Source organism: Sciurus vulgaris (genome assembly GCF_902686455.1).
Source record: "Sciurus vulgaris genome assembly, chromosome: 16".
In the NCBI taxonomy this organism is placed as follows: Eukaryota; Metazoa; Chordata; class Mammalia; order Rodentia; family Sciuridae; genus Sciurus; species Sciurus vulgaris.
The window spans coordinates 1,015,580-1,038,217 of NC_136477.1; the positions used below are offsets into that span (position 1 = coordinate 1,015,580).

At 60.4% G+C, this 22,638-nt stretch overlaps 1 protein-coding gene across 1 annotated transcript; it reads left to right on the forward strand.

Annotated features, from left to right (window-relative positions):
* The first annotated feature begins 9,728 nt into the window (after positions 1–9,728).
* Positions 9,729–17,097, forward strand: PLK5 (polo like kinase 5 (inactive)). The gene is made up of 14 exons (XM_079114913.1): positions 9,729–9,969; positions 10,961–11,068; positions 11,182–11,298; positions 11,948–12,077; positions 12,174–12,261; positions 12,356–12,451; positions 12,959–13,157; positions 13,267–13,393; positions 13,555–13,631; positions 13,955–14,039; positions 14,213–14,286; positions 15,910–16,115; positions 16,734–16,863; positions 16,941–17,097. Exons 1-14 carry the CDS (start codon positions 9,862–9,864, stop codon positions 17,088–17,090), a joined length of 1,695 nt encoding a protein of 564 aa, XP_078971039.1. The 5' UTR covers positions 9,729–9,861; the 3' UTR covers positions 17,091–17,097.
* The last annotated feature ends 5,541 nt before the right edge of the window (positions 17,098–22,638 follow it).

Consider the following 22,638-nt stretch of genomic DNA (forward strand, 5'->3'; position numbering starts at 1 on the left):
CATCCTCAGAGCAGGGTAAACAGTGCCACTTATTAAGCACCACTTGTGCCCAGCAGGCTTTGAACAACCTGGCCAATCGCAGGCTGCCTGGGAGTGCATGATCCCACTTCTGGATCCACCCCTGCAGGAAGTAGCCCAGGCTCACCACAGGCAGCTTGAGGGGTCAGGAAGCTCTTGCTGAGGCCTCACCACAGAGCGGTCAGAGGAAAGGATGGCCCCCCTGGAGCATCTCCGCAGAGGCCCTGGGCTGAGGGGATATGATGGCAGGAGGTCGGCATGCAGGGGCAGGCGGCCCGGCGGGGGCTTATGCTGAGGCTGCTCTGATCTGGGCTGCCAGCGGGTGGGAGCTGGGGGGCCTAAGGTGTGAGGAGGTCATGAGGGCTGGGCAGGTGTCCAGCACCTGGGTGTGGGTGGAGAGGCAGGATGGGCAGTGCTCGCTGTGTCTGGGAGTTACTGGCGGGTCCACCTGGAGACCAGGGAGAGGGAGGCAGGAGCTGGCCTGAGGCGCAGAGGAGCCCCACTGAGTCTTGCGCTGGGGCCTATCTGCAGTGGGTGTTCAGAGTGGTGGATGAGGTCAGGGTCCAGATGTCAGAGGCCAGGGTCGGGGAGGAGAATGGGGACAGATCAGGTCCTCAAAGGCTGCTTCTAAGGTGAGGGGCAGGTGGCACCTCCAGGCCAGGGAGAGTCGGCCAGAGAATGGGCCTTGGACCAGCATCAGAGGAGGCTCTCGGTGATGTTGAGGGGCTTGATGCACAGGTCCAGAGAGAAGGGGCCAAACCAGGGAGCGTGGAAGCCCCCCAGGAGCACTCTGCAAGGCCTAGGGTGTGGGGCTCTGTCAGTGGGCAATCGAATCCCCCTCGGAGACACCCCATGCCTGGAGCCCTCCACAGTGCCCTAGGGAGTGCTTACAGCAGGCGCTGAGTCCTGCAAGGAGCATAGCAGGCTTTGTCTCTACAGGGAGTGCACACAGCAGGCACTGAGTCCTGTGGAAAGTGCACTTAGTGACCTCTGGCCCTGTAGGGAGTGCAGGCAGCGGGCACTGCACCCTGCCTGGGGAGCCCTGGGTTGTGGCCCACAGTCCTCTTCTCCCCTGGCTCCTGTCTGTCCCAGCTCCGTCCTAGCAGCAGGACACAGCAGATTCCCCACAGGCTTCCAGCTCAGCTTCCATTACCAGGTGCAGGTGCAGAAGCTGGGACTCAGAGCCAGCTGGCCGTGCCCCTTCCCATGCCTGGACCCCAGCTTAGGATGCCTAGTCTCCCCACTGAGCTCCAGCCTGGACCCCTCCTCAAGGCAGGGTCCGGACAGAATGGGGGATTAGGCTGCTGGAGCTCAGGTCCCAGCTGGCCTGCCACCTCTGTGGTGTCGCAGCCTTGGGGCCTAGGATGGCATGCACTTGGAAATGTGTCAAGAGTGTGGATTCTGTGATAAATGCTCTCACCCCAGAACCCAGAATTGGCCCCGGGCGTTGCTCAGTCAGTGCTTGTCTCACTGCGTGAGGCCCGAGTTCCATCCCCAGCACTGCTAAAGAAGCAAGTCAACAAAAAGCCAAAGCAAAGGGACGCAGGGCTACTTAGGGAGGTGACGATGCGTGTACGGTCTTGGTGGTGACAGTGCATGTGTCAGACTCGCCGCTTGGAATCCCCCTTTTTTGTTCAGTTGTTGGTGGACCTTTAGTTATCATTTATAGCAGTGCTCAGGATGGACCCAGTGCCTCTGCCTGGGAGGCAGCCTCCACCACTGAGCCACAGCCCAGCCCCCAGGCCCTTCTTGAGGGGGCAGTTCTTCAGTGGACCCAGAACAAAGTGCCGTTGAAAGTGATCTCAGTTCTCCAAAACAAAGCCCTCCAAGATCTCGTGGACTCTCCACGGCCTTCCTGTGCCCCACAACACTCCATGGTCTCCCACGAGCCCTTGGGCCTTGCCACCAGGTCCCAGGACACTGACTGCCTGAGCAGACTAGAGGGCCCCTACCTGTACAGAACCCCAGGTCCCTCTGGGCGGGTGGTGCACTCCTGTTGTCCAGTGACTTAGGAGGCTGAGGCAGTTCCAGGCAAGTTCAAGGCCAGCCTGGGCAACTTAACCCAATCCTGTCTAAAAAAAAAAAAAAGAACTGTAAAAGGCTGGGGATGTAGCTCAGTTGTACAGCTCCCGTGCCAGTCCCAGGACCTCAGAACCCCAGGCTTCTCTCTCTCTGGGTAAGGGTATGCACGGGCCAGGAACCCAGGCCCATCAAGGCCAGAGGAACCCCATGGGAGCCGGGCTCTGGGTCCCTGGCCTCCTGACCCTCTCCTGTACCAGCTCAGAATCTGTTCCCTGTAGACACGGATGTCCCAGCCAACTGCCCAGAATTTCTTGAGTCAATCTGCTCCTTCCCCTCTGTCCACAGATGTCACGCTGTGCCCATCACATGCTGAAACCTTCCTGAGGACTCCTATTTCTGGAGGGGTCTTCCAGTGGGCATGGCTGCCCCAGCATGTATCACATGACCCTGCTCAGCCAGTCAGAGAACCCTATCTCCAGACACTGATTGGCTGGAGAAGGAGACTGATCTCTCTGGGCCAACAAGAGCCTGCTCTGGGGCATCAGCTGAACCACCTGAGGAAAAGCTGCTCTCTGTAGCTGGGGTTGCCTCGCTTGGAGGGAGAACTGGGATTGCTGATGATTTCTTTGTCATCCCCATTCTGTCTGGACCCTGCTCAAGGAGGGGTCCAGGGAGATCCAACAGCGAGGACAGGGAGTGGAAAGGGCTGGGGTTTGAGAAGCTCAAGTTCCTGGATCGACCCTCACCTGAAGCCATTAACCTGTTGTGTTTTCCACTTTAGCAACTTTGAATTTCCGCTACTTCTAATCTGAAGGTTCCTGTCTAATGGGAACAGCATCGCTCACAGCTCCTCCGCTCCTGGGACAGTTCCTGCTCCTCAGGTTTTAGACGAGCAGCCTGTCGCGAGCGGCAGAGAGGCGAGTGACCAGAATTTGGTTCCAAACAAGTTGGCTCTATTTGATACACTCGGGATAACACAATATTAAGGTTAAGGTATCTTAACCTTAATATTCCTAATATCACACTTCAATCAAATCGTATGGCAAATAAACACACCTTAGTTAAATAGGCCAAAGTCCTCTCTGTCTTGTGGGTTCCATGGACCTCGAATGCGATGTATCTTAGCCGGAGAGAAGACGACGGCTGGTCTCGGAACTGCCTCCGGCCAATGGTCCGAGGATGGAGGACAGGCGGGCTCGCAGGTCGTAAAGCAGTCAGAGCAGTGGAGTCTCGGCGGTCTCGACGGATGATCTGGATGGTCGGTGGGGCTCGCGAACCTGGCTGACGTGGATTCGTCAGGAGATCTGGGCTGAGCCGAGGAGCCGTCTGAGGGGTGCGTTTATAGACCCTTCTTCTTGGCTTGTTTCCCACTCTGGTCCAGATGGAGTCTCATCTCCCTGGTGCAGCGCTCTCGTGACACTCATGTCTTTTTGGCTTGCCGTCCACTAGGGGCTGGCCATTTATTCCTCAGACATCCAAGTCTGCTCCTTTCACAGCCCCCTTGGAGGAGGGTCTGGGTGGCCTCGCATCTGAAGTGGGCACCTCACTCCCAGGGGCTGGCTCGCAGGTAGGGCTCCCTGCAGCCGGGGCAGGGTGGGGCTCCTGGCTCTGCAGGGGTTGGGGCCTCAGTTTCCCCGTCTGAACAAGGTAACGCAGCTCCACTTTTCCAGCATCTTTGAGACTGGCCCAGAAACAAAGGCAGGAGCTCGGTGAGGACGCGTGGGGTGGTAGGAAGGCGCAGCTGGGCAGGGCCAGGCGGCTGCCCCAGGGCTGAAAGGTTTCCTGCCCTGCGGCAGTTCTGCTTCTTGACTCCCACCACATCCAGCGCTGGCCACAGCGTGTGACCCAGTGACACGGGAGTCCAGGACCGGGCAGGCCAGAGCTGGGAGGTGGCCACGCGTGCAGGGCTGGGGCCGGAGGGCTGTTAAGGAGGACGGGTTGCTCTGGGGTGGGGACGCTCTGGATAGTGGTGACGGCTGCACAGCACTGTGGGTGTTGCAGGCCTGACTGACGTGAGCATAGGCGTCCTGTGTGCACTCGGGGCCCTGAGCTCCTCTGGGGAGGGTGCAGGGCTTCCCTGTGGTGGGCACTGCGGCAGGGCCCAGAGGATGGCAGGAGCGGGGGAAGAAGGAAGGAGGTGGTTCCCACAGTGTCACAGAGCCGGGTGGCCAGACCCCCAGGGAGGCTGAGAGCCCAGTTTAGGGGGCTGGGGAGAGTGGAAGGTCTTACAAAGTGACAAAAACCAGCAAGTCATTTTAGGCACATTCTTAGGTGAAAAGTGTTTTAAAAGTTTGTATCAGGGCTGGGGCTGGGGCTCAGTGGCAGAGCACTTGCCTGGCATGTGTGAGGCACTGGGTTCGATCCTCAGCACAGCACATACATAAATAAATAAAGGTCTATCGGCAACTAAAAAAATCTTTAAAAGTTTGTATCATATAATGCCATTTATGTAAAAGGAAAAGCTTATATCCTAGGGTGAATCCACACCGAACATCCAAAGGAGTCGACAGAGTTCCCCCACAGTGCTCTTGGGTCTTTGGGACTTAGAGTCAACACTTGGTAGGTTTTGCTGAATTTTTGTAACAATCTCCCAGGTTCCTCCTTTCAAATAGAATATTCATTGTGGAATCACTTTAGAGTCACAAGGATGTCGCAAGGACATCACAGTGTTGCTGTGTACCCTCTGGGGTCGGGAGAACGAGGCCTCCCCATCTCAAAGGTGTCCCTGTCTTGATCCCCAGAGCCTGAAGCCACACACCTCCCAGGGCAGAAGGGACTCAGGCGTGACCTGGGGAGGGCCTGAGCTGGGGTCACCCAGGGTCCTCATGAGAGGAGGCAGGAGTGTCAGAGGCAGAGAGCCTGGAAGACACGCAGTGCTGGCTGTGGAGCTGGAGGAGGGGGACGCGGACTCTCCCTGGGTCTCAGGGGCAGGAGGAGGGGGATGCGGACTCTCCCTGGGACCTTGGGAGCTCGAGGAGGGGGACGCAGATTCTCCCTGGGTCCTCGAAGGGCGAGCCTGTCACACCTAGGTTTAGAACTTCTTCCCAGAATGTAAAAGAATAAATCGGTGTTGTTTCTGTAGTAAGTAGGTCTGGCGTGATCCAGATCACCAAGTTTGAGATCCTTTGCAACAACGACCATAGGAAACAAATACGATTTGTTACAACTAAGCAACTGATGCTGGCCCCCTACCCTTACCAATGAAGGCAGTCGTGATCACTAGCACTATTCCCCACTATTGCCTAGTCGGACGTTTTATGTGGCTTCCGCCGGTCCTTTTTCTTCAGCGATGAATGTCCTTTCTCTGTTCCAGGCTCCCTTATGACACTGGGCTCTTTGGTCATTAGTAAAAAGACCATGCGGATGGAAAATGGATTATTCCTGTGGGAATTCGGCAGTTCCGATGCCCACACAGCACCCTGAATATAGCCAGAGTTGATCGATGTCCCTGCGCAGAGGGCGACGCTGGGTCGGGAGCGCGAGGCCGTGGGGAGGGAGTCCACTGCAGGAGCTGTGTGAGCGCGGGGGAGGCCGACCCGGTGCCTGCTGGTGGAGCTCCCAATCTAGCGGGGCAGGAAACAAACCAGCACAGAAATGGGTACGTTTCAGGTCACATGGAGTCAAGGTGTCCATCAGGGCAAGGGAAGGGTGCAGTGGCCACCTGAGCCAAGGTGGCCGCTGCCTGCTGCGTCCTAAGACTTGCCAAGGTAAAGATTTGTGAGGAGTGTGTGCCAAGGCCCTGCAGGGGATGAGGCTGGGGTGAGGACCCACAGCGAGCCTGGGCTGTCAGAGGGACACCAGCCCCTCCGTCCCTCCAAGCAGGCACTGAGCACGGACCTCCTGCAAGAGCTTCTCAGCCATGTGGAGCCAGACACTGGGCAGCTTACAGCCCGTGGGGAAGCCCAGCCCAGTGCGGGCAGCAGAGGGTGGACAGTCCCCTGCCTTTGCCTCTGGCAGTTAGTTCTCATAGGGTCCCTGGTGGGCTCGGCTCTCAGGGACCAACAGTGGTGACACGGTCCTCTTCTGCTCTCCAGCCTGATTCTCTGTGCCGGACCTTGCTTCAGGCTCTGCGGTGCGTGGGAGACCCAGGGCTGCAATGGGGAGGACCACAGGTAGCTGACTTCAGACTTCCTCCAGGCAAAACGAAGATGCTAGTCCACCATTCCTGGACGATGTGGGTGTGGGGAGTGGGGGAAGGAAAGGCAGCCGGGGCCCCAGGGAGGGAAAGGGAGGTTTATGGAGGACTGGGAAGATTTAGCACCAGAGATGGGGAAGAACGGACAGGAGGAAGAGGGAGGAGGGTGTCACTGGGAAGCAGAGGCAAGCCAGGCTTGGTCCTGGCACGGCACAGCCCAGGCGCCTGCCCCACCCACGCTGGGCCAGGTCTCCGCAGCATGGTGCCGGTCCTGGGGTTCTGGAGCCTGGCGCAGGTGGGGCCCCTCCTACCTCCCTTGCTGCGGGACTGCTGGTCCCCAGGGACCTTCCTGGAGGGGCTGAGGGCTCCCGAGTCCAGGCACGCAGGACTCCAGGAGGCCAAAGGGCTTGGATCTGGGCGAGTCACATCCCTGGATGCTCCCACCCTGGCAGCTCCCAGGAGGGGGCTGGGAGGGTTGGGCCACCACCAACCCAGACCCCGTGCCAGTCCCGTGAGCTGAGCCCAGAGGCTTCTGGGAATCCTGCACCCTGCCTTCTCAGCCACCCCTCCACCTGCCGTAGGTATTTTGAGAAAAGCTTCCCGGAGCTTCTCCTGAGAAATCTGCTGAGTCTGGAGTTACCTCAGGTCAGGGAGAGAACGGCCTGGAGGGAACCTGGGCCCGCACCCTGGAGTGGGGGTACAGGCAGGGGTACCAGGCGAGCTCTACCTGCACCAGACAGCGGGCGCAGGGAGCCCCAAAGCTGCCTGGCCCTGGCAGAGAAGCTCTCAGGCTGGCCGGCCTGTTCCCTGTGTGACAAGGGTGCAGGAAGCCCCCAGGTTGGGCTCAGGGTAGTGTGAAATATCCGTTTTCCATTTTTTAGTGCAGGGTGCAGAGGCATGAAGCCCAGTCACAGAGCCGAGCAGCATCTCCAGAACTTTCCACCTTCCACGTACCGCTCGGTTCCCCAGGACGCCCGCTCCCTGGCCCCACCGTGCTGCTTCCTGTCTCTGCAGATCTGACCACCCAGGGGCCTCCGGTGGTGGCCTCTACGCCTGTATCCTGCTGTGTCTGGCGCATGCCTCTGAGCACTGTGTCCTCAGGCCCATCCACACCGCGGCGTGTGTCGGAGCCCGGCCCCTGGGGGTGGCGCAGTGACACTGCTACAGGGATGGCCACACCGTGTATCTGCTCACCCACTGATGGCCACGCGCTGCCTGCACCTTCTGGCTGCGTGGGTAATGCTGCAGCGAGTGTCTGTGCTTTTCATTTAAAATTTAATTAATTTCATTTAAAATTTAATTTAATTTCATTTAATTACAAAGTTTACTTCACTCTCCAGTGTGGATTTCAAGAAGTGAATCTGAACATGCCAGTTTCCCTCTGTGGTTCTGAAACCTGTGGCCCTGTCTTCTCCAGACGTGCAGGGGCATGTACCCCATTTCCAGGGCCCGGGGACTGGTGCTCTCAGGAACACCCACCCCAGCCCTGGGTCTGATGCCCCCTGCTTCCTTTACTCCTTGAGTGGAGTGAGACAGTGTCAGGAGGGACTCGCTCCCATAAGGCTCACTGTTCTGAGGCACGGGCGCATTCAGGACGGGATGCTGCATAGCCACTAGGACCCACTACCCGTCCCCATCCCTAACATCCCGCAAGGGGCCTCTGAGGAGAGCCAAGGCTGTGCCAGGGGATTCCTCCTAGCTGTCCCCAGAAAGCCCCAGCAGGCGGGGGTGGGCAGAGAGCTCGGGGCTGGAGCAGCTGTCAAGGACACAGGGAGGAGGTCCCTGCTCAGAGGGGCCAGGCTGGGACCAGGATACATCCCCAGCTCCAAGGCAGAACCACAGCCAGAGAACCCCAGAGGCAACCGGGGAGTGGAGAGCTGGCCTGGGCCACGCATCAGCTGACGGGCAGGCTGTGGGGCTCTGGGCCAGGAACTCTCGTTTCTTCCCCCAGGAAATGTCTGGATTTCCACCAACTCAGCCCAGTGCAAGGACTCTGCCTGGCATTGCTGCCTGGGCTGCTGGGGCAGGGGGCCTGAAGGGACAGAAATGTGGGGGCAGAGGCTCTGGATCCACTGCAACCTAGACTCTGGGCAAGGTTTGGCAACTTGCAGCGGGTGATTTGGGCTCGAACAAGCCTTCCTGAGCTGGGGTTTCTGGTCTGTCCCTTGGGGCTAAGAATAGCACCTAACTCAGGGACCAGCCACTTCCAGGGAGGGCCTGGCGCCCTGTGATCCCTATGCAGCCTTCCCACCCACTCCTGCACCTGTTAAGTCCTGGACCACCTCCTTCCAGGTCTCCACAGATGTCATTGCAGGGCCTATCTTGGGCAGCAGGGTCTGCACACAGTAGGTGCTTAGGACATACTGGGTTAACTTAATGAAGGTATTCGTGGAGAGGGAACTGGCCTGAGAGCGCCAGTGTCATGATGGCTCAGACCCACATGCCCCTGAGCTACATTGCTTCTCACTGGCAGGGGACCTGGCCTCCTGGCGAAAGCCAGCTGGTCCCTAACTGGGCCCAGAGTCCTCCACCCTGGCACAGATACCAGAACCCTGCAAAGGTGGATGAATCTTGCTCCGTCAAACATATTGAGTCCTGGAGTCTCTCACAGCCTGGATGCTGCCGTTTGACACACCAGGTGGATGGGCGGCCATTTAGAGGGTATTGCTTATCCCCCGTGGAGTGGCCAGACTAATTCTGAAATCTGGTCTCTGGAAAATTCCAAGGCCTGATTCCAGCCACAGGGAGCCCTGCTAACCCCTCCCCACTGGTGTGTTATGTAATGTTTGGGGATTAATACCAGGGAGTCCAGGGCAGCGGCCTGGGTCCAGGGCCACTGCTCTCTCCTGGTCCACCAAGTGGCCTGAGCAGCCTGGAGCTCGGGTGTTTACCTGGAAATCCTCGGCAGGCCCTGATTGCAGAAGGCTATGAGGGTGACTCGGTGGTGCCCAGGAAAGGCCAGGGGCCAGGGCTGGGCCCTCTCTGCCGCCCAACTCACCCTCCTGTCGCCATTCCAGAGACACCCCTGCTTGGCTGCCCAGGGCACAGGGCCTGTTCACATCTCTCTCAATGCTGAGGCTCCCTCACAGGTGACACAGCCTGCCAGTGGTGTCCTGCCCAGTCCTGTCTCCTTCAGCCCCCTGCAGAGTCTCACTACCCTGGCCTGGCAGCTCCAGCCTTGGAGACACTGGGCTTCTCTCCTGCTCTTAATCCTGGTGGGGCTCCCCGGTGCCCCAAGTGATCAAGCCAGTGTCACGTGGGCCCTCGGACCACAGACACATTGCCGACCACTGGACTCAGGCCTCAAGCACACTTTGGGAAGAGCCCCGCTCAGCCAGCTCCTGGCTCCTGCCTTCCCTGGGAGGCCCCCAAGCCTCAGTTTTCTGCCCTGTGAAATGGGCTCTGTAACCGTCCCCAGAGTGCCGGGAGGTGCAGGGCCACGCAGGGCGCTCGGCTCCCGCCTGGCGCGCAGGGCGCGGGCGCTGCGGGATGGCAAGAACTTCCCCAGCCCGCCCACCCCGCACGCGCGCCGGGCTCCCCAGGCAGCTGCGGCTCGGCGGGTGGCGGAGGGGGAGCGCCCGGCCCGGCCCCGCCCCGCCCCGCCCCTTCCCCGGCCCCGGCCCGTAAGAGGAGCCGCGAGCGCGGCGCTGCGCTGGGTGCAACCTGGCTGCGCTGTGCCGGAGCGGATGGAGCCCGGGCTGAGGCGGCGGCGCAGGAGCCACCAGCCGGTGGCCGCCTTCTTGCGCGACCCCGCCTCGGGGCGCGTCTACCGGCGCGGGAAGCTGATCGGCAAGGTGGGAGCCCCACCCCCGAGTCCGCGGCGAGGGGTTGGGGGTCCTGGCCTGGGTGAGGCGGGGCGGGGAGAAAGCGCGCCATCGCCGGCGCGAGGTGTGTGGCGCGCCTTGCGGGTCCTGCGCCCAGCCCTGCCTGCGCGTGGCGCGCGTCCCTGGGAGGCTGGTGTCCTGCGCGGCGCTTGCGTGGGCTGGGCGTCCGGGGCTGCGAGGTACTGTCGTGGAGTGCGGATCGTGTGGCCGCCTGCACTGGCGTGTCTGCGGTTGTGTTCAGGGTGTGGGTGTGCGTCTGGGTGCCTTTCCGACGGGTCTGTGTGGTTCATCCATATGCTGTGTTTGTGTGGACAGGTCTTGTGGGTCCATGTATTGTTTGTGTGTCTGTGTGTGCTGGATGTCTTGGGGTTGTATTATGAGTCTGGGTGTTGAGTTATGTGTTCATGTGTTATGTCCAAGTGTTGTGCATTTATGTGTTGTGTGTTGGGATGTTGCATTGTGTGTCCAGCTTCTCTATTGTGTCCTGTGGGTTGTAGGCATCTAGGTCTGGATGTGTCTGTGTATCTGGGTGTTTTGTCCCTGTGCTGTTGTGCATGTCCATGGGTTGTGCTTGTGTGCCTGTATGTTGTGTGTCCAGTTACTTACTGTGGTCTGTGGGCTGTGTCTAGGCCGGGTGTGTGTTCCTCCATGTGTTGTGCTGGGTCTGGTCATTTTGTGTTTGTGTGTTGTGGGTGCGGGTGTTGTCTTGTGGTCTAGGTTACAGGCATCCTACACTGGGGGTGTCTGCGTGTTGTGGTTCTCTGCCTTTGTGGATGTCCATGTGTCGTGTGTACAGGTGTGAGTTGTGTGCCCTTTTGTCTCCAGTGTGTGTGAAGAGCCCTGGCCACACCAGATCCCCCGCAGCCCTGTGTCTCCACGGGCACTGCGGTTTGCCCAGGTGTGACCAGCGTGGCAATACTTGGGTGCTCCTGTCCAGTGAGAGGCTGACCCTCTCTCATAGGGCGCCTTCAGCCGCTGCTACAAGCTGACAGACATGTCCACCAGTGCAGTGTTCGCTCTCAAGGTGGTGCCGTGCAACGGTGTGGGGAGGCTTCCTTCCAGAGGGAAGGTAGGGTCCTCACCCAGCAGCGTGACTGCGGAGGCCTCTTCCACCCTGGTGGGGCTGGGGGCTGGGAGCTTCAGCACACCTGCAGACCCATGCATGCGGGGCCGTGCCCGCAGGTGGAGCGTGAGATTGCCCTGCACAGCCGCCTGCGGCACCGCAACATCGTGGCCTTCCACGGACACTTCTCTGACCGAGATCACGTGTACATGGTGCTGGAATACTGCAGCCGACAGGTGCTGGGGGAGGGCAGGGCTGCCCACCATGTCCATCTGTTCCACCCGTGCCCTCGTCGTGCCCACTGCTGTGCCCTGTCCAGCCAGCATGCTCCTGTGCCCACATATGTCCAGCATGTCCATCCTTTACTCCCTGTGCCCACCTGTGTTCAGTGCGCGCTGTGGCTGTCAGGCTCTTGCCTGCTCATCGTGGTCACAGTGCCCATCTGAGCTGAGTTGTGTCTACTTGGCCCACTTGGACCCACACCCCCCATGCTCACCTGCATGCTCCTGTGCTCACCAGAACTCCTCCTGCAGGTAGCCGTGCCCACCTTGGCCCAGTTGAACTTGGTTCAACCTTCATTGACCCCTGTAAGCCCGCTTGGTCCACTTCAGTATCCCTGTACTCACCTGGGTGCCCCTGTGCTGGCCTCTGGTCATCAAGCCCTTGTCAAGCTCTCCGTGGCCATCTGGGCCCCTGCGAACTTGCCTGTTCCCACTTGCTCCCGAGCTCTCTCAAGTGCACGTGTGCTCGCCTGTGCCAGTCCCACCATCAGCTATGCCAGCCTAGGCCAAGTTGGACTTCCCTTTGCCTTTTTGGGCCCCTTGAACTCATGGCCACCTAACCGTACCCGCGGGGGGCTGTGTGCTGCTTGCTGGCTACCTGCAGTCATTGGCCCACGTGCTGAAGGCGCGGCAGACCCTGACGGAGCCGGAGGTGCGCTACTACCTGAGGGGCTCCATCAGTGGCCTGCGCTACCTCCATCAGCAGAGCATCGTGCACAGAGACCTGAAGCTCAGTGAGTGCGAAGAGGAGCCCGGCAGCTGGGGGCAGGGACGGGCGCCCTCTGCCCTCTGCCCTCTGCCATCATGCCCCGCATCCTCTCCCCGGGCAGGTAATCTCTTCCTTAACAAGAACATGGAGGTGAAAATCGGAGACCTGGGACTGGCTGCCAGGGTGGGGCCAGGTGGCCACTGCCACAGGTGAGAGTGGGAGGCCCAGAGGCCCTGTGGCAGGTGAGAGAGGCCCCAAGATGGCATGGGCCCCAGCCTTCCCATCCCTGTCACTCCCTCCCAGGGTGCTGTGCGGGACTCCGAGCCTCCTGGCCCCGGAGGTGGTGTCCAGGAAGGGACACTCCTTCCTGTCCGACATCTGGGCCCTGGGCTGCATCATGTGAGTGGGGCAGGTGGGCAGCACTGCCCAGACAGGACCAGGTAGTGGGTAGGTGGGAGCATGCACAGGTGGGCAAGGTCAGGTGTAAGGCAGGTACAGGGAAGGCTCAGTGGAGACGGGGGAGGTGTGTGGAGGTGTGGGCACGAGGGACAGGCACCTGCCATCATTCGAGTGTGCAGGGACCACTGGGACGTGTGTGCACAGGTTCGCTGAGGGTGCAGTGAATGTGCACAGAGGTGCGGACGGGTGTGGGTGAGGGGTGGCAGAGGAGATCAGGGCGCGTGACGCCTGTGCACAGGCTGGGGTTGGAAAGGTGTGTGCAGGTGTGCCAGGTGCTGGCAGGTGGAACACAACATCCCCGGAGCAACCTGCACAGGGGTGGGCGGGCAAGTGGACGCAGCTCAGGTGGGGAGCGTGTTAGAGTGGGGTGGGGCTGGGGAGGGCCGTGTGCGTGTGGCTTGAGGGAGCTTGGACGCACGGCGCCCTCACTCTTGCCCACCTGCCCAGGTACACAGTGCTGACCGGCACCCCGCCTTTCGTGGCGGCGTCCCTGTCGGAGATGTACCAGAATATCCGTGAGGGCCGCTACCCAGAGCCTGCTGACCTGTCGCCCCACGCCCGCCGCCTCATTGCCCGCCTCCTGGCGCCTGACCCAGCTGAGCGGCCCTCCTTGGACCATCTACTGCAGGACGACTTCTTCACACAGGTGGGCACAGGGCCCTGAGGTGCTCCGCCCATGCGGGGAGGCCTGCTCCCGGTGACCCGGTGGGGGGGGGGGCAGCCTGTGCGGGCCTGACCCACTGCCCTCTCTGCAGGGCTTCACTCCAGACCGGCTGCCACCGCACTCCTGCCACAGCCCCCCACTCTTCACCTTCCCGCAACCGCTGGGCAGGCTCTGCCGGAAAATGGGCCAGCTGCTGTTGACCCAGTGTGGACCGCCCTGTGAGTGCCTGGCCTGCCACCCCTGCCCGCGTCCCCCACGCTGGCTCTTGCCTGCCCTCACCCGCCCGCCCGCCTGTGCTGGCCCATGCCTCCCACCTCTGCACGCGGGTGCCTCCCCTCTGCCCGGGCTGGCTCTGCCCCAAAGCCTTGTGCTCCCTCAGGCCCCTTCACCCCCAAAGAGGCCTCAGGCCCCAGAGAAGAGGGGCCGGAACCTGACTCCTCGGACTGCCATGGCCAGGTGAGGGGCTAGGAGGGCACCGCACCCCTGAAGGCCCTGCTCCATGCTGGCTTCCCTGGGCCCCTCGGGGTCCCCAGGCTGGGCCCCTCCGTCTAGTCCTGACCCTTTGGGCTGGGGCCCGTCTGTGTCCAACTCTCTCCCGTGCTGGGGTTCTTCCTGGGGCCCTGTTCCACCCCCTGGTTCACACATGGTAGTTGCTGAGTGCCTACTGTGTGCCTGTGAGATGCTCCCTGAGGAACCCAGTTCGTGTGGTGCTGAGCGAGGTGACTGGGAGGGGTCCTGGGGAGGCCAGGGCCCCCTCAGCTCTGCCACTCCCCTCAAAGGCCTCCCGGTCTGAGAAAGGGGCTCACTGTCCCCAGGCCCGTGTCCACTTGCTTACACAAGGGACCCTCCGGAGCAGCCTGGCAGGTGAGCATCTGTGGGCTGGGCACCCCCTTCTCCCGCCCAGTCATAGCCCTTTTCCTGCTCGCACACCTGAAACATGGGACGCTGTCCTTCTGGGTTAGAGCTGAGACCATCCTGGACGCGGGAGTCTAGAAGGGGCCCAGGCTGGCTGTCCCCACAGAGCTCTGAGTCCCCAGGGCTGCAGGAGCGCCCAGAGACGGAGGTGGCTGCTGCCATCAGGAACCTGCAGCTCTGCCTGGACACTGGCCCTGTGGGTAGGAGCCGCCCCGCCCCATCTGCCCAGCACGAGCTGACTTAGGTCCAGGGTCCCCATCCAGCGCCTCCCCATTTCAGGGCCCCCTGGGGACGGAGGGTGGACGGGGCAGGCCTCAGGGTGCAGTGACTTGCAGCGAGTCCCTAGCCTCCGAGGCCAGCCCTTCTGGGGAGGGCCCTGGGGGCAGGCTTCTCCTTTCAGAGGTGCCAGTCTCAGATGCTTACCCAGTCAGGCCTCAGGCCCCGGGAAGAGACGTGGACCTCCTCCAGCTCCGAGCCTGGTGTCCATCCACCCCTGCCCAGGAGACGGGACCCTTCCTCCCCAAACGCCCCCCCTGCCCCACCTCCACCCTCCGCGGCCTGCCGCCTGCTTGGGGAGGACCCAGCCCCAGCCCCGGGCGGTGCCCACCTGCCCCCTGCTCTTTCCAGCTTCTGCAGCCGTGTGCAAAGAGGATGGAACTGCAGAGGCCGTAAGCGACCGAGCCAAGTTTCATATTTCTAATAATTTTAATAAACAGTAAAAATTGTTTGAGATTTACAGAAAGTCACAAAGATAAGTGGGAGCCTCCTCAGCCCTCCCAGCTTTGCTCCCTGCGGGGATGCGGGGCCCCAGCTGCAATGCTGGCGCAGGGTGGGCTGGGAACCCAGCGCCCCACTGTATCCATGTGGCTGTCACCTGGGCTGGCCCCAGCCTCCTGGGCTCCAGCCAGCCTCCTGCCTCTGCCTCCTGAGTAACCAGTTCACTCTGTATTTAGATGTCATTGGTTTTTCCTCTACTGTCCTTTTTTCTATCCCAGGATCCAATCCAGGATCCCACTTGGAAGTGAGCAATATTTTTTCAGTTGACAATTCATTTACTTTCATATTTTTATTTTTAATTGGCACGTAGTACTTGCGCACATTTATGGGTCCAGAGTGGGATTTCTTCCTTTTTCTTTGTTCTGCTGTGGGGATGGAACCAGGGCCTGGTGTGTGCTGGGTGGACACCTACTGCCTGGCCACATTCACAGCTCCAGTGTGGCATTTCCGCACAGCACGGGGCCGGGGTAGGGGGCAGATCAGAGGAATGGCAGGTCCCTCACCTCAGGCATTGAGCATTTCTTTGTATTGAGAACATTCAAAATCCTTCACAAGCTACTCCGAAGTGTCTGATCGCCTGGTCAAGCGAGAGGCGATGCTAAGCCACTGCTGCCATGGTGGGTGACTAATTTTCAAATGCAAAATTGTTTTAATAAAATAAACACCTTCTGGTGCTTTGTATTGGCAAGTGATTAAGAAGGCTCTCATGGCCCCAGATTCTCCCTCTGAGTGGTGAGAAGCAGGAGACCAGTCCTTGAACTTCCTTCAACATTTCTTTATTCTTATTTACTTTGGTGCTGGGGATTGAACCCAGGGATGCTCTCCCACTGAGCCATACCCCAGCCCTTTTTGTTTTTTATTTTGAGACAGTCTTGCTAAGTTGTTGAGGCTGACCTCAAACGTGTCACCCTCGTGCCGCAGCCTCCGAGTTACTGGGATGACAGGCGTGTGCACTGAGCTGGCCATCTCCTCTGCTTACTGGCCCACCGTTAAAGCCCCCCGAACCTCTTTCCAGCCCCTGTGTGAAGCAGCTGACCCTGCTCCGGCCCCACCCTGCCCCCCCAGCTCAGGCACCTCACCTTTGTGCCCAGCCACACAGGAACCCCCGGGGGAGCAGTGGCCCATCCTCTGGGCTCCCAAGTGGGTGGATTATTCCAGCAAGTATGGCTTTGGCTACCAGCTGTCGGATGGGGGCAGCGGTGTCCTGTTTCGGGACGGCACCCACATGGCCCTGCGCCCCCCAGGAAGGTACGTCTCGGGGCTCCTTTCCCTGGGGACCAGCGGTCCTCTCCTGTGCATGGGCTCACTGCCCGGTGGGCTCGGGGCTCAGCACGTGAACAGGCTGCGTTCAGGTGGAGCCTCTGCGAGAAGTTGCCCGGGTGGGGCAGCTCGGGAGGGGGGTGACTGGCAGTAGACGGGGCATGAAGGAGTGTCTGCCACAGTGAGTTCAGGGGAGACGTGCAGGACAAGGAGCAGGTGCGCCAGGCCCCCTGGGGCAGGTGGGGCAGGCTGCAGGCCAGGAGAGTGACCGGAGGGGGCGGTGCCGCCAGGCCTCCCAGGCCACTGTCAGGCCCAGGGAGGGAGCTGACCTGCTTTTTTGGTGCTGGGAAGGAACCCCAGCTGACTCTTCAGCGTGGTTTTTCTGGCCCCAGTGACGCAGGGACCAGCAGGAAGGTGGTGGACTAGCAGGCAGGCAGTGACGGTGGCCCTGGGGGGTGGCACGCCTCAAGGACGCTGAAGAGGGCAGGGCTGGGGTGATGGCGTGGTGGGCAGAGCTGTCTTCAGAGCGCCATCCAGGAGGCCGGGACAGGTGGGAAGTCGCCCACAGGCACAGGGGCCGGGACTGAGGCCCCTCCCCGGCCACAGCCACATCTGCTACCTGCCTGCACGCGGGAGGCTGGAAACGTTCGCCGCAAGGGACGTGCCCAGCGCGCTGGGTGCCAAGCTGGCGGTCCTGCGGCTCTTCACCTGCTATATGCAGCGTCGCCTGCGGGAGGTGAGGGAAGCTGGTGAGGGAGGTGAGCGGTGGGGAGGCCGGGAGGTGAGGCCAGCGCCTTGACACTCTGTCTTCAGGAGGGGGCCTCGCCTGCACCCCAGCCGCCCGCCGCGCCCGGCCTCTGCCTGCTGCGCTTCCTGGGGTCCTCGCGGGCCCTGCTGCTGCTGTTCAGCGACGGGACAGTGCAGGTGAGCAGGGCTTGGCAGGTGGGGACCAGGGCTTCTTGACACCAGCTGGGGGGGTCCCAGGAAATATTCGGCCCCTGCAAACACAAAAAGTACTGGCTCCTGAGTATGAAGGGGCTGGAGGGGCGCCCAGGGCTCAAGGCTGGCCCAGCACGCAGGCTACCCTGGGCCCATCCTCAGCAATACAAAACAATGAAGCACAGTTGGGAACAGTAGGAGGTCATGCTTGGTGGTCGCTTTGTGGCTCACAGTATCATGGGAAGCTCATGGGTTGTTTCCCTGGGTGGCTGTAGCAATTCCTGAGGGCCCTGTGTCCCTGTGTCCCTGCGTCCCTGTGTCCCTGCGTCCCTGTGTCCCTGTGTCCCTGTGTCCCTGCGTCCCTGTGTCCCTGCGTCCCTGTGTCCCTGAGGGCCCTGTGTCCCTGCGTCCCTGCGTCCCTGTGTCCCTGCGTCCCTGTGTCCCTGTGTCCCTGAGGGCCCTGTGTCCCTGTGTCCCTGAGGGCCCTGTGTCCCTGTGTTCCTGTGGCCCTGGCTCCTGAGGGCCCTAGCGTGAAGCTCCACGCCAGCTCTGACAACACTGCTCCTGGTCACTTTATCGTCATAGTAGAAAGTCCCCCCTGCTCCCACGGGCTGCAGAGCTCGCTGGCAAGCCGTCTGCCCTGGCTGGCTTCTATAGTCAGAGAAGATCTTCCTCACGTGGCCTTGCCGGAAGCCAGGAGGCCGACACTCAGTGAGGGGCTGGCTGCAGGGTGCTCGGGGCCGTGGCAGCGAGCCCTCATCTGAGTCTGCTTCCCCATCTGTACTGTGGACGCCTTGGCTTCTGACTTTCCCGTTCAGGGTGTGGGGGGTGGGCACGAAGACCTAGGTGCGGGCTCCTCCCAGAGGGCAGGGAGGGGAAGGGGCAGGGGGCCCCCCACCTCGACCTCTGCTCCTCGCCCCACAGGTCAGCTTCAGTGGGCAGCAGGCCCAACTGGTGCTGAGCGGCCAGGGCCAGGGGTTGCTGCTCACCCACTGGGAGCGGGGCCAGCCAGGGGCCTCCTACTGCCTGGACAACCTACAGCGCCACGGCTGTGCCCCTGCTGCCCTGCAGTGTCTTCACCACGCGCTCCACATGCTGCAGAGCATGTAGCACCCAAGGGTCCGAGTGGACCTCTGCCTGATGGGCTGGGGACCCAGCTCCACTTCTACTCCGTTGCTCTGCTGAGGCGCGTCCCTGGGAGAGCTGGGGGCATGCGGGGGCAGGGGACGGGGCTCCTTGTCGTGTGGGGCGACTGTTCAGCCTGACTCGCGGGCTTGTTCTCCTTCATTAAAGAGCACCGACTGCACCTGTCCCAGTCTGCCTCTCTCTGGGGGTCCCAGGAGCCATCGAGGGGGTGCCCTTCGTGGCAGAGACAGCGAGACTTCACCAATGCAGAAGTTAGCACCCAAGGTGGCATCTTGCCATCTGCTGAAGGTGCCCCGGGGACATTTGCTTAACAGGTGGGCAGTGAGGACACTGGTGTTGGTGTGGAAGACGGTGAGCTCGAGATGCCGGCGTCCGGCCCGACTCACCAGGGAGCACACCGGCTGGCTGGCCTGCCGGGCTGCACCACAGGAGACCATTCCACAGGGGCTGTGGCCAGCACGGGGCCTCAGGCCTCAGGAGTCGAGCCGGCAGAGTGGAAAGAGGCGCTGCTCCCTCACCCCACAGCCGGGAAAAGCTGCGGACAGCGCGGGCCCTCTGAGCCCGAGGCGCCCAGCCCACCTTGGCTCTGGATATCTGTTGCTCTCCACCTGGGAGGGGACACAGGCCCCAGCCTGACCTGCGGAAGGTGGCCCACCGGTGACCATCAGAGACACGAGTCCCTCGGGCTGGCCTCTGAGCAGGGAGCCAGAGCAAGAACAGGCGAGGCTGCCCCCGTAGCAGCGTGAGACCTGGAGTCCAGGGGCAGGGGCCAGGGTGGGGCCTGGGCTCCGGGCAGCAGGGAACTGCTCCCGGCACACCGTGGCCCTGGCCCCCGTCTGTACTTTAAGCCACGGTTCTCAGATTGTGGCTCCTGGGCTGTCCTGGGGTAGCTGCCCTGGTGGTCAGAGGTGGATTCTACACTGGTCAGATGAGCCAGGCACCATTTAGAGGCACGTCCAGGCCTCAGTTTCCCCATCTGAACCCCCCGGGCTGCCTGCCAGCAGCATGGCTCTGGATGAAGCTCAGCTTCCGAGGTCCCCTGGTCCACCCCAGCACTCAACATGGCAAGAATAACTGGCCTTAAAAAGTGTCCCCAAATCCCAATATGTGTGTGTGTGTGTGTTGTGAGTGTGTGTGTGTTGTGTGTGTATGCATGTTTTGTGTATGTGTGTGTGTTGTGTGTGTTGTGAGTGTGTGTGTGTGTATGTGTTGTGAGTGTGTGTGAGTGTTGTGAGTGTGTGTATTGTGTGTGTGTGAGTGTATGTGAGTGTGTGTATGTTGTGTTGTGTGTGTGTGAGTGTTGTGTGTGTTGTGTGTGTTGTGAGTGGGTGTGTGAGTGTTGTGAGTGTGTGTGAGTGTTGTGTGTTGTGAGTGTGTGTATTGTGTGTGTGAGTGTGTGAGTGTGTTGTGAGTGTGAGTGTATGTGAGTGTGTGTTGTGAGTGTGTGTATGTTGTGTTGTGTGTGTGTTATGTGTGTGTTGTGAGTGTGTGTGTGTGTTGTGAGTGTGTGTATTTTGTGTGTTGTTTGTGTGAGTGTGTGTTGAGTGTGAGTGTATGTGAGTGTGTGTTGTGAGTGTGTGTATGTTGTGTTGTGTGTGTTGTGGTGTGTGAGTGTTGTGTGTGTGTGTTGTGAGTGTGTGAGTGTTGTGTGTGTGTGATGTGTGTGTTGTGAGTGGGTGTGTGAGTGTTGTGAGTGGGTGTGTGTGAGTGTGTGTGTGTTGTGTGAGTGTGTGAGTGTGAGTGTGTGTTGTGAGTGTGTGTGTGTGTGTGTGTGTGAGAGTGTTGTGAGTGTTGTGTGAGTGTTGTGTGAGTGTGTGTTGTGTGTGTTGTGAGTGTGTGTGTGTGAGTGTGAGTGTGTGTGTTGTGTTGTGAGTGTGTGTGTGTGTGTGTGAGTGTGAGTGTGACAGCCACCATGGAAACACGCACCAAGGCACTGATGGTGGGAATCCTTGTCAGTGTTGGGAACTGTGTGACACTGCACTCCGTCTTTAAAATGCCCTGATCCGTCAGAGCGGTTGTCCTCCAGGGGAGGACTCACTGCCCCCAGAGGAGCCTGGGGGACACCCGGGGACACCGGGTGGTCATGACTGGGGAGCCAAGGCCTGGGTGGGTGGACGCTGCTTAGTATCCTGCAGGACCCAGAAAGCCACCCCGACACTGGTGCTGGCTTGGAAATAGGAGCGGAAATACCGACAGACATCAAGTCTAGTTCCCGCAGCCCATTTCCTCTGTGATGGGACAAAAGGGATTAAGACGAAGAAGAGAGAAGAGGATGTTCCCGGAGTGGCACCACGTCCCCGTGCCCACACGCAGCAGGCGCAGCGGGAGCCCAGAGCGGTCCTGCCAAGGTCCCGGGAGGAAGGGTGGTGGACATCCTCCTGCAGGGCGCAGTGGGCCAGGCGGCGTCTCGGACACCTACCTGCAGGCCAGCACAGCTCCTGTCAGAGAGCGACCTGCCTGTGGCCCCCAAGGTCAAAGACCCTCCCCGACAGTCCCCAGGCCTGTTCCAACTCCATCCCAGGAAGCACCACCCCCTGACCCCAGGCTCCTCCATTTCTGGGGAGGTCACGGGGTCCCCTGGGTTTTTTTGACCTATTTTCATACACTTAGGTTCTTGCAAAAAAATAACCCAAACAGAAGCAGCGTCCTTGCTTCTGCCCCGGCTCTCGCCTGGGTGCATCTGTGCACCCGAGTGTGCAGATGCACCTCCTGCGCTTAATGGAGTGGAGGATGGACAGAGGCAGGCATTCAAGAACGGAGGGGCCCGTGTCAGGGTGGGGGAAGCCGCAGAGGTGCAGGGAGCCTGCAGGGAGCTGGGCTTGGGCCGTGGGGTGGGACAGTCCTGGGCAGGGACAAGGTTCTGCACCGTGGGAGGGTCTCAAGAGCCCCTGGGGAATCACCAGGAGGCAGTGGGCAGAGAGGACCAAGCAGAAAGGGAGAGTGGACGTGAGCACCTGCTCACGATCCTTCACGATCCTTCAAGTGATGGAACTGACACCCGCCACCTTTAAAGCAACTCCCGTCTGGCTCTCACTGAGCACGAGGTCCGCAGATCCACCTGCACTGCAGTCGTGTCACCTCGCTCCCGCCCTGGCCGAGGGACGCTCTGGAGTGTGGACAGAGCACTCTGTGTCCCTTTATCTACTGGTTGTGTCATAACCATTTGGTTCTGATCGACAGAACCCCCTCCCTGGTCGTTGGGGCAGGGCTGGGCCTTCGGCGGAAGGCTTGAGAAGGGCGGGTGACCTCGGCTGCCTGGGCTCCACCCTCCTCCTCCCACGCACTGCCCACTGCCGCTGCTCTGCCCTGGCTTTGCTCTTCAGCACTCGCCGCTCAGCAAGCCCAGAGGCAGCAGAGTTCCAGGAGAGTCCCGGGCAGGGGAGACCTGCAGAGGCCTGGGACACGTGCCCTCCTACACTTGCCCGCACCGAGTGGCGTAGGGCTGCGTGCTGGCACCCACACCATCGGCCCTGCTTCACTCTTCCCGATGCAGCATCAGCCTGTGTGACCACACGGCCATGGGCAGCCTCCAAGATGGCCCAGCAGCCATCTTGGAACACCTCCTGGTGTTCATGGCCTGGGGCAGTTCCCTCCACACGAACGGGCTGACCTGTGGGACCAGTAGGACACCAGAAGAGACAGTCTGTGACTTCCCTTCTGGGCTGGTGAATATGGCGTGGCTTTCTGCTTGCTCTCCTGATCACACTCACCCTGGGTGAAGCCAGCCACCACGTCAGAAGGAATCGCAAGCAGAGCTGTGGAAACCTCCAAGTGCTGAGGAAGACCAACAGTCAGGGGAAGGGGCCACCGTGAAGACAGCCAGCCTGCAGTGACAGCCCGGAGCCCCTTGACCACAGGCTCATGGAGATCCAGAGCTGCAGCCACCGCCAAAACCCTTCTGATTTCCCAATGTTCAGAAGTGACAAAACACACGTTTATTTTTTGGGGGGTCCCTGAGCTTGGGAGCAATTTGTTATGCAGCAGTAGCCAACCACTACACATCCCACAAAGGACCCGGCTCCCTTTCTACCACAACTTTTGTTTGTGCAGTGGGGTGGGGCCGGGGAAGTCTTCAGCATGTTTAACTGTGCGTCTTGAAAGACGACCTGTGTAGAGTGTTTATTTCCTTCTGTTTGTGGGCGTCAGAACAGCAACAATCTGTGAGAATCTCCCACGCCTGAGCCCACAATGGTGGTTTTTAGAAAATAAACCGACAACAAGAATACATCGATTTTCTAACCTCTGGGGCGATTCTTATTTCTAGGTATAAGAACTCCAAGAGATGGAAAAGCCCCCACCGCCTCATGCTGAGAATTCCTGGACGGTTCTTCTTGGAGAGTTTAACTGTGGCCTCAGGAGATCACACGAGGGCAGGGCTGTAGCTCGGTGGTGGAGCACTTGCCAGCCCGTGGGGCACTGGGTTTGA

Coding starts and splice junctions, on each gene's coding strand:
- PLK5 (XM_079114913.1), top strand. CDS start 9,862: ATGGAGCCCGGGCTGAGGCGGCGGCGCAGGAGCCACCAGCCGGTGGCC. Junction 12,262..12,355: donor CCAGGTGGCCACTGCCACAG/GTGAGAGTGGGA, acceptor ACTCCCTCCCAG/GGTGCTGTGCGGGACTCCGA. Junction 16,864..16,940: donor TGCAGCGTCGCCTGCGGGAG/GTGAGGGAAGCT, acceptor CTCTGTCTTCAG/GAGGGGGCCTCGCCTGCACC.